Genomic DNA, 15,949 nt, shown 5'->3' with positions numbered 1-15,949 from the left:
ATAGCTTACTAAGGGGTTATCTGGTGATTGCAAGCTGTGCAAAGCTTTGTAAATTATGAGGAGGATCTTCGAAAACACTCTAAATGTAACCACTATCTGCTTCACTGAGGCCAAAACCACAGAAATGAAGCCAGATTTGGTGTCTGGTAAAAGTAGTCCTTGGCTTGTGCAAGGTGTTAGTGCCCCTCTGTCTGTCTTCAGAAAGTAATGAATCTGTAAAGTTCTCGAAGTAAACAGTCTGTTTCACACAGTATGCATCACATAAACACCCCCCCGAAAGTTTTCTGAGAGAGCATGTCTGTGTAAGTATAGACTGCTGCGTCTGCTTGTCATCCCGGACACGTATGCATTCTCTCCCTCTTCTCTTGTTCTTTATCTGTCTCTTCTGCCTCTCTCTTTGTCTCCTGCTTTGTCTTTCTCACCTGCTGCTTTTTTCTTACATGACTAATTCACTGTTTTGGCCTCTCCTATTTGGGTGCCACCTTAAAATGCTTTTGTACCTCACTCTGCTCTTTTCTATCACCTCTTATTTCCTTCACTTACACCCCTTTCATTCTTGTACCTCTGTATTTTCCTCTGGCCTCTCTTGCTGTAAGTCACCTTTCTATCAGTTTATCCATCCTACTGCTTTCTGCTCTTTCTCTTGTTCATTTCCTTGTCTGCCTCCATGCTGATAACGAAGGCCAGTGTGTGTGTGTGTGTGTGTGTGTGTGTGTGTGTGTGTGTGTGTGTGTGTGTGTGTGTGTGTGTGTGTGTGTGTGTGTGTGTTTGCGTGCGTGCGTGCCTGTGTGTGTGTGTGTACAACCCCCCAGTGTCCAGAGGTGAGAGGAACTCACTACCTCTGTGTGGACAGCCTCCAACCTCCCCAGATCCTCATCAGCTTCTCTGCTCTGCTTCTCTGGGGAGATACTGCTGAGGAGAGTAAGGATTTATCTATACACACACACACACACACACACACACACACACACTTAGAGATACTAATGCACAAAAGGATTTTCTGAATCAAGAACTGTGAGGAGCCTGACTCAAGCCTCTACCAGCAATTACAGCTCTCTAAGCATTCACAAACTCAACACTCTAACTTATTTGGAATATACAGCATAAATAGAAATTCAGAAAAATATGGACATTTTATTAACATTACTTACTGTGATATTTCACTGTGGTGTGTGATTGCATTTTCTCTCCACTCTGCAACATTTCATAGAGACGGAGATGTCTGCAGCATGTAGGCCTGCAGTTCTCATCGCCCAGGCCTACTCCTGGAAAAGCCTCCAGTCTCAGCTGCCAGTTCTCACGATCAAGACCACCTCCTCCAAGGCAGCTGTGCTTAACTTACCCCCAGGGTAGGACAGCAGTAGGAAATACTGTGAATTGTGTACTGTATTGATCACAGTTAAAGCTTAGATCATGTTTAAGAGCAGAGTAGGGTGTCACATATCTGTAATGAGTGTGTATGTCGATCAGGATACTCATTATGCTATTGTGGCTACTACTACAGTAGCATATCCTTTGGGCTACCTCCACACTAATATGTTTTTATTGACATGTGCACAACTGTTTCTACAGTTATGCATAGTGTCCAAACTACTCTGGCATTTTGGAACCTTTAAAACGGAGACCTTTGTAAGAGCTGCTGACCCCTTTTTCGTTTGAAATCAGTGACTTTTTAAAATTATGAAGCAGACACCCATTGGGTGTTATCAGTCACGACATGCCAAGTTTAATCTTTTGGCTAGGTTAACATACAGGGTGTGAGATCATCCTTCTTGTCTGGGTGCTTATCTCCTATATATGGCCCCAAGAATGAGTCCTAAAACCCGCAAATTAGTCAGCATTTCAGCACTCCAGTTCCATTGCCTCAAATTCAATGTGTGCTTTGAATGGGTTTCCATTAGATGCCTGAAATATGGTCTGCAGTTTAAACAACTTAATAGACTTTCACGTCTTCTTCTACGTGATAAAAATACATCAGTAAGTAGCCCACCTGGGAATTTTGAACCTTTAATGTTTTCATGCTTTGCCTCCACAACAGTAGGTGTACTTTGATTTGATTTAAATGCTACTGTTTTTCTGGTTAAAAAGCACAATAATGTTTATATTTCTCAACCGATTGCAGTTAGTTGTTTTTATATTCATGGGTTGATGATTTACATGCAATAGAAAAAATTTTTGAAAAAAGTTTTGTTTGTAGGTAAATCGAAGGTCAACATTTAGGCTACAATCACTGTTAGATGCTCAACAGGCTAACTTCTGCGTCGGCCTACACATAATCATCATCTGTAGAGCACTCTATTGTCATGATTTCATCTGACAATTGAGTTAATTTCAACTCTCTGTTTTCTATCACCTTGACCACCCTCAACGTATGTGTTACTTTTAGTAACAGCTCAACCTATGGAAAGTCTGGTCTGGTCTTACTTTTTGCCATCACCATAGTATTTTGTGTAACCAAGCAACCAACCGCAGAGTAGACAATCTTCTCCCTGGTTACACCTGGCACGCACATGCCCAGTGTATGTGAATGATCATCTGATATAAGTTTTTAGGCTTGTTAGTATGGACAGACTGTTCTGCAAAGGTGCTAAAATGCTCATGTGTATGACAGTGATTTTTACTTTAAAATGAAGATGTTGCAATGTGGATTTGCCTTAAGTATATATGCATATACATACTAAAAATATTTGATATGGTAATATTTGATTTTTTATTAAAAATATGAACATCTTGATATTACCATGCAATTCTAATTAAGCATCCTACACTATACTAGGCTGTGTGGTGTAATTGTGTCCAGTCTAATTTAATCATTGGGTTGCTTGCTTAGTACTCATCTTTTATTCTTCAATGCCATTTAAGCTCATTAATCAGTTTACATATTTCATATTGGCATCTACACATTTTTCTTCACATTTATTTTTTCCCACTTTAACAATTTCACCTCATAACATATAATATAACAATATGTATGCATTTTTATGCACAGCACCCTCAGGATGTCAGTGAAAGGAAGCGCTTCACTCTTGTTGTGATTTTTACAGCTAATCAGAGATCTACTTAAAGCTATCATGAAGCGAGCAGAGGATATCTGCCTACCTCAGATGCTCTGAAAAGCAGTAAAAAGCATCTGTCCTAGTCTCTATTAATGGGTGCTACTTGGCCTAGAAGCAGAGGGCCTAGTTTCTGGGGTCAGGTGCAGGTATGCAGCAGTGCAATTACCACTGAGCCATAATCACACACACAGCACTCAACTTATCCTGCCCATACGCCCCATAGTACACTCTCTCCAGGAGAGAATAGCAGATATGTCTTTTGGACAGCAATCAATTTAAAAACACTTTTCTGTTTGAATGTCCCTGTTAGCCCATCTGTATGTTTTACACTATTTCAGCAATGTGTTATTTTCTCTAGTCTCTCCACTGACCCTGTGTTCTTCGCCTTCTACAGTTTTTGAACATACTGTCCTATGCTAATCTATTAATTTTAAAGAGGTTTTTGTCTCAGTTCCTTTGTACACCCCCCTTTCTTTTCCTCTCCATTTCATTTGTCTCATCTTCCTTTCATCTCCCCCACACTCTTCACCTTCTTTTCTCTCCCTCCCTTCCATTTCCCTTTTGTATGCTGTCCTCTTCTGCTACAGCACTAGTCCAGCTCCGCCTCACTGCTCATCCATCTAGTTAGGCTGTGATGGCTGAATTATGTAAAACTAATGGGGCCTAAGAAGTAGGGTTCCACTCGCTCATGCCTGACCAGGCCCTGTGAACTCAGTCTGGCACTTGGCAGACAGGACAGTGGGCTACAGCACTTCTGACTCTTTGACCCATTCAGTATTACTTGACAGAAACACACAATCCACTGTCAAGCCCAGAAAGGGATTTTATTCAGTGGATTGCACTATTATTTCAATCGTGTCCCTTCTGAATGTGCAGTTACCATTACCAAGAAATGTGTGTGGTTGGTGGAGGGATACCTCAAAGCAGCATTATATTTAGACATTGAGTACATTTACCGAAAAAAAAGAAGAGTCCAGCTTTGCCCTTATTCCAAAAAAAGACAATATTCCTACTAAGCTTTTACATGGATAATGAAAATTAATATTCCACCAACATTCCAGTTTACATGTAGTTGTGCATTCTCTGATTAACATGCCCTGACATTTCGTTAATCAGGTCAATTTATGGAAAAGTACAACAGCTGGAGCCATTTGTCACTTTGCATCAAAATAGTTTTTTTTGTTTGTTTTTTTTCTACAGTTTTCTACCTATGGTGAACTTGTCAGACCAAGAAAAAAATACTGCTCCTCAACAAGTACTATTTACTGTCTAGTGGTCCTCTACTTTTTGCCTTTTGTTTTGAGGAATTCTGTTTTCTTTCATTTCTACTTGCTCTTAATCTTTTAAATTCTCAAAAAAGGCAACATCACTTTTTTTTCCTTTTTAATTGTGTTTATTGTGTTTTAGTTTGTGTGTACAACCCCAGGATTTTTCCTGTGATTTTTCTGAGATTTTTCCACCCAAACTCCTTCCACGTCCTTGAATTTGTAGTGATATGTATGTGTGTTTTGAACATAATAAGCCCATTCTTCCCCTGTAATTTCAATGTTCAGCTCTTTTTCCATTTCATCTTTATTTACATAATAGAGAAGGTTTTACAGTCTCTTAGACGTTCGTAGAGCACCAAAACCACCTTGATTCTTCTCCCACTGTATGTTAGCAACATCAGTCTTGGTTTGACCTTGTGGCAATGTATGCAGTCAGTTAAAAGAAGTCATGAATAGACTTTGCATCTTTATAAAGGGTCACAAGTCAAAAGGATTTGGAGCCGCTGTTTTGATGATGTAATGTATAGTGTGCAATACAGCAGGATTATATGTTCCTGTTTTAAAGTGCTCTGCTTCCCTTCTCCAGGTTATCTTTGCTATTCCCAAGGGGCAATTTGTTGTGCAGTCAGCAGTATCATACACACATAAACAAATAAAAAATATACATTAAATTAGGGTTTTTAGTGTTAACATGTTAATCATGATGTTAGGGTCTGTACATAATGCTTTTTTTTTCAAATTTCTTTTCATTGCATTAAATGCGGGTCAACATTTCTGGCTTTAAGTGGCTGTATCAGGCTGAATTTTAAGGCTAGGGTGATAATAGCGATGACAGTAGAAGACCTGAGGAATCAAGTGGTGACCACCAACTCATGTTAGCTTCTCAGTTAGGGAGCTGAGTAATTCCAAAGTTAGGCTAAATTTTGGTGATGGAAAAAATGGCATGGCAATTTATCAGGGGTCCCTTGACATCTGACTTTGAGATATATGAATGGAAATGGGTTCTATGAGTAACCAACAGTCTCCAATTTACAGACATGCCCACTTTATGCCAGTCATTTCATTTCTTTAACTTGTCATTATGAACTTCATAACTGTTTTGAAATGCAAAATAATGGAAATGAAAACAGATTAGTACATGCCATTAATTGCAAAATTAACTATTGAAATCCTGTGATTAATCATGATTGAAAAAAATAATAATTTGACAGCCCTACAATAAATACAAAAAAGACATCAAACCGAGGTAGTTCAAAAGAAAAAAAAGAAATGTGCTATCATTTAAGAAGTCAGTCAGTCATATCGTTGAAAGTTGTACCTGCCATCTTGCTGCAAACCTTTACAATGCCCAGAAACCTGTTAAGGTTTAAGTTAAGTGCCCCATACTAGCAGATAAAAGAAAATGTTAGGAGTGATTCAGTAAAACAGCAATCAAACACCTTCATGAAAGTGCTGTCAGCGTTAAAAACTTACATTTCTTCCCTCTGCAGGCGTCATGTGTTGTCCCTCCATGCAAAGGCAGCCCTTGGCTACCACGTTCACCTGTGCAGCAAGACACCTTTCATCTTTGGGGATGAAGAAACCATCATGTCACACCTTACCAAGGTAACTGAGGCCCTTCATTATCAGTCAACAGTTGTAATCTCGTAACACATGAAGTCTTTGTGGATTCCAGAAGTGAATCCCTTTATTTCACCTGCCTTCCTTGTGGGTGTTCTTCTTTTCTCTTCTATTTAACTTGCATTCTTGTTTAATTTGCATGAGAAAACACAATTTAAAAACTTCCGCACTGCTTTCCCATTTTGAACAGGAAAGTGCTCGTTTCACAGTGCAGGCCTCATCCATCTTTACAGCTCTGTCTAGAGTGGTATCTTCCTTTAGCGATGCGCAGGATCAGCCAGAAGCAAGAAGAACCCTGGAAATGGCTCACTGCCCCCAAAATGTCAACACCCCCCTGGGCACAGGGGATCACCACAAGGTAGCTTGTTTACATATGGCCCTATGGTTGTGAGGTACACACAGCAAATGACTCAACTTGTTTTATACTTTATCTTGGTGATTGACTGACCATTACTACATATAGATGCAGTCTGGGTTAATCACATTTTGTAGTACACTTTGATCATATAGCATGTAATTGAGCTTTGATTGATTGATTGATGTCTTTATTTCGAACATGTAAAATATAGCAAAAACAGTATTTAAAACCATATCAATAACAAAAGAAAAAAAAGACAATTTTCAACCACAGTTGCCTCAATTTACATGTGCGAAAAGGAGTAGGAAGAAATAAAAAAAAACTCTTCCCCTTTACACATCAATTATTTTGAATAACTCCCATATAGAAATCCTAATCATATCATATATGTTCTGGCATACATTTATACACACATATATATAAATATTTACAATTCTTTTAATATATCTGATATACAATAATGTATTCATTTACAACATATAAGTTAAAAATGAATGAGAAAGTAACCATTCATACTTGTACTGCTAATGAATTCCTGACCAGCCATGTTTTTTGGCAACTGTGCAACAAGTGTTAGACCATGACAGTCATTGATATTTAGCTTTTTCCATTCAATGTTTGAGTTCTTTTTAGAGGATGCATAAGTATTTTATCAACAATGCCACTGCTGTGCAGTACTTATAGAATTGTTTTTTAAAGTCACAGTTGGTTTTCAGCAGCCATGGACAATAATCAGTTCTGCCCACAGGGTCTGCCCTAGTTTTAGATAACCACATAAGCATGATGCATACTGATGTAAACTGACAAAGTGCTAAGCTAATACTCATGGTTACAAGGCTACCTGTTTCAGCTTTTACAATGCTATCTCTACTTTTTGGAATAGCAAAATAACATTTTCTAAGCGTGGCAAAGTTTTAATTGAAATAGGCTGCCATAATTGTGTCAAACTTGCAAGTTCATTTTTGTCAATGTCTGTAGATTTTGAATGCCGTTAAAAGAAGGATATTCAACACAGACCTATGCGATTATTGACAAAAAGGTGAGTGATGTGAAGTCTAACCACCCGCCCACTTGAGGAACAGGAGAGTGATTGTCTTGAAAGGCCATAGATAATCTATTACATAAACTGTCATTCTCATATACGTATATATGTGTATATGTGTGTGTGTGTGTGTGTGTGTGTGTGTGTGTGTGTGTGTGTGTCTCTCTCTCTCTCTCTCTCTCTCTGTCTGTCTCTCTGTCTGTCTCTCTGTCTGTCTGTCTGTGTCTGTGCCTGTGTGTCCATAGCACATCATGACAGAATAGTGGACCTAATAACAAAGGACACATCACACCTTTTTCACCTTCAGTGAGAATGTATAAACATCGCTGTGTCAAACCCTCCATGTTTAATCTCTGTAGCAGTAAACGAGGTACCTTTTCACATCTGCCAATACAACAGATATTGTGGTGGTTAATGAAGAGTGCAAAGAGGTGTCTGTTTTAGAAGTGGCCTGCACCTGATGATTCTAACTTGGAGGAGACCTGTAACCAAGCTAATTAAATACCAGCCACTTCTAAATACCATCTCAGAGCTAGGTTTTAGGTGCAGACTATATGTTTTAATATTTGGCAGCCTAGGACATATTCAAGGCTTGGTCATTAGAGGGCTACAACAACTTGGGATGCCCAAAAAGAGGGCTAAATGGCTTGCAAAGTACTGTGCTGTCTCTGGCAGTTGCCATATATGGCAGAGACTTATATGGTGACAGCCATATATGTGTCCACCATGTGTAATGTAGAATTCAGTGTGAAAACCTGCTGTTCCACTGATCCATGAATTTGCATATGCATTACATTTCCACTTTAATATTTTTGTCCTCGTGTGAGTATTTTTTGTAGACATAAAAAAATTGTTGAAATGTGTGTCTGTCTCTGTGTCTCTATAGGTGTTCAATGCTGCAGTTTACCACATGTTCTGTGAGGCCCTGGGCAGGAAGCTAACAGCAGAGGAGCGGTTTGCTATCCTGGCCCTCACAACTGACCCTTCACTCCTAGCGACTGATCCTAAAGGAATATATGCCACATCAGTGAACTGATGTTTCATTGAAATTTCATTCAAACATGTATTTTAATTAGTGTTCATACTATTCAATATTAACGTGCAATGTTCTGCTGTTACTCTTTTCAGTGGATAAAGAGTCAAAGCCTCCAGAAAGCTGGAGAGAAAGGGAGCCAACAGACAGGGAGGTCAAGGCAGTCACAACTCTGCAGGCTGGATTCAAAGGGCACTTGGTGCGGGAGATCTTAAATGCCTCGACACCAGGTGAGCACACGCATACACGCATAGAAAATGTATTCATGGTCAGGTTAAAATCTTTTTTTTATGAATAGTTGTAAATATGAGCTTATTATTATTTATTGGACGGTCTTAAAGTCATACTTTACAATTCAAATGACCATTTATATGTCAGTTAATCTAAGTTTGGATTCTTCCTTTACCAGAGGCATAGGAGAAAAACAAAGACTGAGAACATTCTTGATAAACTGAAGTCATAGGGGTCTATGTTTAACAACAGCAGAACTAAATAAAATAACTAAAATAACTAATAACGACTGGATAAATGAGACTCAGATTATACTGCATGAGTTGTGTGAGAGTTGTGACATAGTTTTGCTCTTGTTAAACATGACCCCATGTTACCCCAATTCAGTTTTTGGATTCTTCCTTCACCGGAAGCAAAGTATTACTTAAAAATCTGTTTTCTTCTTCAGCGCTTTATATTCAAAAGACAAACCCATATGCAGCCATTGGGTAGGCTTAAGGAGAAGAGTAAGGTGAAAAAAAAACTAAAACTAAAACAACAGAATACGTGTTTAATTTGTAGATTATGATTAAGTGTCCAGGGACATATGCACACACAAAAACACCTTCGGCGCCTCACAATCACTGTTTGATTTAGCCCGATGTCATATATTGAGCCTCTGAGCAGAGGCACAAATATGTATTGATGAGACTGCCACTCTCACTTAATACACCCTGACAGATGAGGTGGCCTCAGAAGGGCCATACACACACATGAAGGGGAACACACATGCATTCACAACATTCTTGCATCAATAGCCAAACCTCTCAAGTGACAGCAAATGAAAGATGGGGAAGAGAAGATGGACAGTAGGAAGAAAAGAACAAGAGATTCAATAGAAAGACAGAACTGAGCAGCTCTTCCTTTGTAAATTTAGCCATCAGTGTTGCTTTGGAATCATGTTTTCTTTTTGTTTCTGTGCTGTTTCAGTGCCAGCTATGCTCTTGTGCGGGTTGCAGGCAATTTAAACTGTTTCCTTAGTTTCTCAATTAAATTATTTTGAATATTAAATTTTCTCTAGAAGTGGGGGTAGTCATCTTACTGTGAAGTTGCATAGCTGTTCGCAGCATTTCATCGCCCAGACATTCACTATTTATTGCCAGAACCTAAGGCTAGCTGTGCCTTCTCCAGACCCAACACATGACTCTTTCAACCTCTGAATAACATGCACATATGGGAGAATGCACAGCCTCATTAATGCAGTATTTGCATAAAGGCTTGAAAATATGGTTCAAGCATAGCAGACTTCCAAAATATCTACATCATTATAAAACCCATCTGCCAGCAACCCTTAAAATATTGCTGCTGCTTATGTGGCATTAGCATGAGCACACACACGGACTGAACAGCTTGACTTCTATGAAATAGGCCCGTCATGGTTAATTTCTCTCAAATTTTATTCATCTACTTGTCAAAGCACAAAGTGCAGCTTTCAGAGTGGCACTTACAGTAATGGCAAAACACCAATCATGTTTAAAAAAAACACTGCCTGTCTAACTACACTTTGAAAAGCCATTCGTTTTAAGAAAAGTAAGAACTTGTCTTTTTTTGTGTCTTTCACAGCACATCTGTTTATACCACATATTTCTATACAGCTCTCTTTTCCTTTTTGCTCTTTCCCACTTTATGTTCTCCATCTACTGTTTCCTGTCTGAATCTTTTTCTCTGTCTGTTGCCTCTTTTTGGTTGGTTGATGATAGGGGGTCCTCATCTCTCAATAGCCAGCCTTGGCCCGCTATAATGGCTGTATCAATTTGGAAAAGTGGGCATTTGAAAAGCGAGAGCCGAGTGCTAGGGAGGGAGGAGCTGAGGGAGGATGTGAGGACACCTATGTCACAGTCAGTAGCAAAAAGTTCTATCATGCAGCTGTCTTTTCAGAGCGTTTTCCTCTCACTTATATGCACAAACACACACTTACTGACAGACACGTACTCATGAACACATAGTGCTGCATCTTTTATCCAGTGTCCTGTTCTGTCTGAGTGGTTACCTGTCTAGTGAGATGAGTGTGAACGCTGATGTCAAGGTGTGAATAATCCTCTCCTATCACCTCCACTGAATGAGGCAAAAATGCATTTTGCAATTTCTGCTCACTGCCCTGAAATAGGTCAACTACAATGATGATTTCATGTGTTTGACAGCGACACAGATTATCTTTCATCTTTAATGCTGGCTACTTTTCTTTCTGTGTGCTTATGTCATTCAGGCACAAAGGAGAACCTCAGTGCATCTAAGATCCTTTTAGACATGTGGCCAAAGGTTGAATCAGATGCAGCAAAATACGCCGCCTTCTTGCTACGGTAAATGAAAGATAAAAATGCATAATCACAATGACTCTGAATGATAATAAATAATGAGCACACAATGTACTAATTGCATAGACATCTCACACCTTATTCACCCAGGAGGTATTCATTCACACTAATGTCATAATATGAGAGAATACAGGGGCTCCAATTGCAGTCCTGTGCCAACACTATGTACATTATATGGCATGCATTTAGCCCTCTCTGTCATACCGCATGCCCAGAATCTGCTCCCTCTCCTGGTTGCGGCGGCCTGTGGCGGCCAGGCAGGGAGCATTTTCCACATTGTGTTCCATCTTTTCCCAGTGGTACCATCTGCTGTTTATCCTCTCCTCGTTCCAATCGGCTAGCAGCGTCTGCCGAATGACCTGCTGCCTGGGGAAGTATGTGTGTGCATGAGCATTGAGAGCTTTGTCTGTGTGTGTGTGTGTGTGTGTGTGTGTGTGTGTGTGTGTGTGTGTGTGTGTGTGTGTGTGTGTGTGTGTGTGTGTGAAGGGTGTGGTGGGGGCTGGCGGGGTGTTACAAGCCTTTGAGCATGTGTTTTTCTGAACTGACAACCACTTCAGTCAAAGTTCATGCTGAGATGTGAAGTGCAAGTAGGGTTTTTTCTTTTTTTTTTTTCAACTGGATTTTGTCATTGCATATAACGTGGGCAACACATTTTTCCCACTATGCAAAAATGAAGCCAAAATCTCTGAGTTATGGGTGCCGCCATCTTGCGCTGGTGACGTCATTTGGAGCCCGAGTCTGCACAGTCGCAATCAGAAAGCGGGGCTGCAGTATCTAGTCTATCCATACACCTATCCAACCCAATCGCAAGCAGCGCTACTGGTCGTGAGCACATAATTGACACACACAGCTGTCAGTGACCCCCTTTTATAGCATTAAATAACTAATTGAAACCAAACATATAAGAAAAATGAACATTTGAAGAAATATCAGTGTGATATCAACTATATAAATGAAAGAAACCATCTTTGGGAAAATTTATTTGATGTGTACTTTTTTTTTTCAGTATGGCCCTTGTCTCATCCGCTAACATGGAGGGGGCAGGATTTATGACCTGTTCTGCAGACAGCCACCAGGGTTTAATTAAGATGTTTTGGCTTCACTGTTGGGTAGCTGTCATGTTGTCCCTCTTTATATGCAGTCACTGGATTTCAATCATAAATAGTCATATTGAGTTATTTTTTGTGCAAGAAGTTTTTGCATATTCTGTTTTTGAATGAATTGTGTTTTCATTACTATGATTTTTGTTCATTTCGTTACATATGTGGTTTTGATTACTGTAAAATTGAAGTTTCTCACCGACTACATTTATATGCACAAAATATTCTGGTTATTGCCCTAATTCTGAAAAAAAAATCAATATTCCAGCTAAATTGTTTACATGGCTAGCAAATATTCTTGTTTACATGCAGCTATTTGTTCTCTCATTAACATGCCCTAACATGTCGTTAATCACATCAAAATTTGAAAAGTGGAATGGCTGGGGCCACTTACTGTATTTATTTTGCTGCTTTGCAGCTACTAGTGGAGGCTGTGTCCGACCATGCAAACACAGCCTCTCTCTTTGATTCCTTCAACCACCTTCTTGAAAGGGTTGATGTTGGGATATTTGTACATATCCAAAAACCTGTTGATAGTCAAGTCTTTCGTAATGTTTTGAAGAAGGTATGTTTTTTCTTCTGACAACAAATAAGGGCTTTTCTTTTGGGCATGCATCCCTATACCCGCCCGTAACAGTGGAATATTAACATGCTTGTAAATGTAAACATGGTGCCCCCCCCTCTTTGTTTTCTGCATAGGTATGCCATTGACCACTCAGAGAGGAAAGCAGAGCTCTACTCCTGTCAGCAGGATGAATGGACCAGAATCACCTTTGCCGACTACTCCGTTTCTCTTCCAGACACAGCCAACTCTTGGGTCTTAGTCTTTAGGTTGGACAACATTGCATCTTATGGCTTGTTGTTAAGCTTACCAGTAAAAGAAAATATGGCTTGGAAAATCTGGGGAAATCCATGTGTAAATGACTGATATCCCCTTCCCACAAAATGCCATATTGCTGCAATACACTTAGCTCTCATTCCTGCTGGTAAAGCTAATATCAGGAAATGTAGAATTTTTTTGTAACATTACATTTCATATTTTCAACAAAAAACTGTTCAAAATGACAGTTTGGTCAGACCTGATATCTTCTTTGTTATTTGTGCAGAGAGGTGTTCCTGGTTGCTAAGGAGATGCTGTTGGTCCCAAAGGTCTACTCCCCAATCCCTGACTGTTTGCTGCACGTCATAAATAATGACACGGGGGAAGAGCTGGAGATGGTCTTCAACAAAGTAGCACCACACGTCTATCAACCCAACAAGGTCTGTGGATGTCATAAATCCTTGGGCTGCAAACCTTAATGTATTAGACATATTTTTAGGTAATTTTTTAATATAAGCATATTCTCAGTTTTCAAAGTACCATGATAAATCGCTTTACTCCTGCCTGACTCAATCAAAGACTGGCTAAAGGCTTGTTATTGACTAAATCTCTGTATCTCTTGTTCCAGCTTGGTTATACCTTTGTAGCAGAGGCTGTCACACCTGAATCACCCCCTGTTGGTGCCAAGTGGAGGATGCGCTTGATTGGCTCAAGGGAACTTCCGAAACTGTCCCGTGAGACTCCCCTCAATATGTTCTCATTGAAGGAATTCTGGGATTATTACATTCCAAATGACAAAAACCTCATATGTCGGTAAGATAATTATGTGCTAGATATGTAATTTACAGGTTAAAGGGACAGTTCACCCCAAAATTTAAAAAATGTTTATTCTTCCTCTTGCCTGTTACGCTATTTATCAATTTAGATTGTTTTGGTGTGAGTTTCCTAGTCTTGGGAATATCGGCTGTAGAGATGTCTGCCTCCCCTTGATTATAATGGAACTGGATGACACCACCTCTTTACAGAAATCGTGACTCGATTATTCAACATAATCCACAAACCTTGTTGTGAGCAGTTTCACGGAGGAACTAGTTTTCTTCTGCCAAAATACGCCTACCAACACCCATTTCTACAGCCGATATCTCCAACACTCGGCATCTCTCACCAAAACAATCTAGACTGATAAATAACCCTTTAAGTAAGAGAAAACAAAGATTTTTACTGGTCAGTTGAGTTTTATTGTTCCTAAGGTGGAACTTGAAAATAATTGCAGTCCAGTAGCACTCACTGATTATCACTTACACTAAGCATGTGAATCTGAAATGACAAAGAGCATAAACTTTACTCAACAGGTAATGTCTCAAGGAAGCTTTTGAAAAACACGATTTTCCAACACAAGACATGAAACATACTCTGAGAGATGAATGGTACCCTAGATAATTTAAAACTTTTCCACAGTTACTCTGTGCAGGTGACTGCAGATGTCCTGGGAACGGTTCAGTTTCAGACTTCCAAGCCAGACGTGTTGATCCGTCTGTCCATTCTGGACCAGGAGAAGGAGGTGGCCGGCAACACCGGTAGGGGCCATGTGGTCATTCCTGTGTTCTGCTTCCTGGCCAACAAAGGTGAGTCATAGTAACTGAAGTCAGTGTAATGAAACCCCTCTGGATCATGGCAGAGGCTTTGCCAAACTGCTTCTTATCTGAACTCTTCTAAAAAGTTACATTCAGGGTTCCCAGGGTCATGGAAAACCTGGAAAAGTCGTGGAATTTCACAGTGTCATTTTCCAGGGCCTGGAAAAGTAATGGAATTAGTACAAAAAGCATTTAAAGTTCTGACAAAATCATGGAAAATTGTAGGGTATCATGAATTCAATCGTTCATTGTTGCAGCAATCTTCCATGTTTATCTTTCATTTAATTTAACAACTGATGTATTTTCTTCTACAGTATTAGCTGAGAGCATCATTTCAGCTCTTGACATCACATTGGACAGTAAAATACATGCACTGAAAATAGGCTTTTGATAGATTATATTAAAAGGCTCACTGGATATATTTATTAAAAATATATTGATGGAATGTCCTGAAAGACTTCGAAGCATATGCTTACATACGTATGTTGTTTTTTGGAATTGCATTCAGAAATTAGTTTATAATCACATGCTTTTAAAATGCACTGATAATACAGCAGGTTTGGTTTTCCATCATGCTGAAATGCTAAACTGATGTAAGTGCTGTTTTTTTAGATATATTGACTGTGCCCATAGTTTGAAGTAGTTAAAGTGAATATGAACTTAACCAACTATTAGAGACTGGATAAGGATGCTCTTTAATTTTTATACAATAAGTGACATTTGGTGGAAAGGATACTATACAGTTCTGTTTGTGTTTTATGTTTTTAATGGCCATGGAAATTTTATTATGGGTCCTTTAAAAGTCATGGAAAAGTTTTGAAATTTTGGCTATAAAAATTGTGGGAAGCCTGTACAGTACCTTGTTTCCGTCCGTAATAATCTTAGCTTTATAATTTAACACTACACTGAACACTGAACCGGAACATGCTAAAGCCATGTTGCTGCTGTGTCACTGATGTACCATATTTAAACCACTGAAGTAGATTTCCAAATTCTTAGTCTGAGCTTACTTTGAGTTTTTTTTATTATAGTTATTCTATTCTCATTTTGTGCAAACCTAATTTACAAAACACACACACATCATATACTGTCAAAACAGCAGAGCTCTCATATGCAGCCATTTCCCTTACAGTGGTGATTAAGACACTCTAGGAGAGAGATGGGTGAGGGTTTGCAGTAAAATCAGAAGTGGGATTCTGCCAGTGACATTGCAAGTAGCTTTGTTATGCTTTACTCTGCTGAAGTCATCATGACCCTACTTCCTTTTACTCTTTACTGCCTCACGTGTTGTTGTTTCTGTTGTTTTGTTCACACTTTCTTACTCATGTTTTAGCAGTTCTCTGGTGGACAGTGCTAGGCAGCTAGCCATTTCCACAGAGAGTAATAGTGGCAACACCCTACCTGATGAAAGTACTCATACCTGTTACACACAT

The 15,949-nt window shown here is 39.3% G+C and overlaps 1 protein-coding gene across 1 annotated transcript in view; it reads left to right on the top strand.

Moving 5' to 3' along the window:
• adgb (androglobin) overlaps nt 1–15,949 on the top strand; it is a 58,872-nt gene that overhangs the window by 25,815 nt on the left and 17,108 nt on the right. Inside the window, exons 17-27 of the mRNA XM_088089125.1 lie at nt 813–921; nt 1,211–1,349; nt 5,815–5,929; nt 6,135–6,302; nt 8,231–8,354; nt 8,473–8,607; nt 10,854–10,947; nt 12,762–12,893; nt 13,169–13,322; nt 13,511–13,695; nt 14,341–14,507. Of these exons, the coding sequence (XP_087945251.1) occupies nt 813–921; nt 1,211–1,349; nt 5,815–5,929; nt 6,135–6,302; nt 8,231–8,354; nt 8,473–8,607; nt 10,854–10,947; nt 12,762–12,893; nt 13,169–13,322; nt 13,511–13,695; nt 14,341–14,507 (1,522 nt within the window). The remainder of the gene's footprint in view (nt 1–812; nt 922–1,210; nt 1,350–5,814; nt 5,930–6,134; nt 6,303–8,230; nt 8,355–8,472; nt 8,608–10,853; nt 10,948–12,761; nt 12,894–13,168; nt 13,323–13,510; nt 13,696–14,340; nt 14,508–15,949) is intronic.

This window comes from Plectropomus leopardus, chromosome 16, assembly GCF_026936395.1.
Source record: "Plectropomus leopardus strain MGB_pleo_1.0 chromosome 16, ASM2693639v1, whole genome shotgun sequence".
In the NCBI taxonomy this organism is placed as follows: domain Eukaryota; kingdom Metazoa; phylum Chordata; class Actinopteri; order Perciformes; family Serranidae; genus Plectropomus; species Plectropomus leopardus.
Note: the sequence above shows the minus strand (reverse complement) of the source record. Positions and strands in the feature narration are given on the sequence as shown.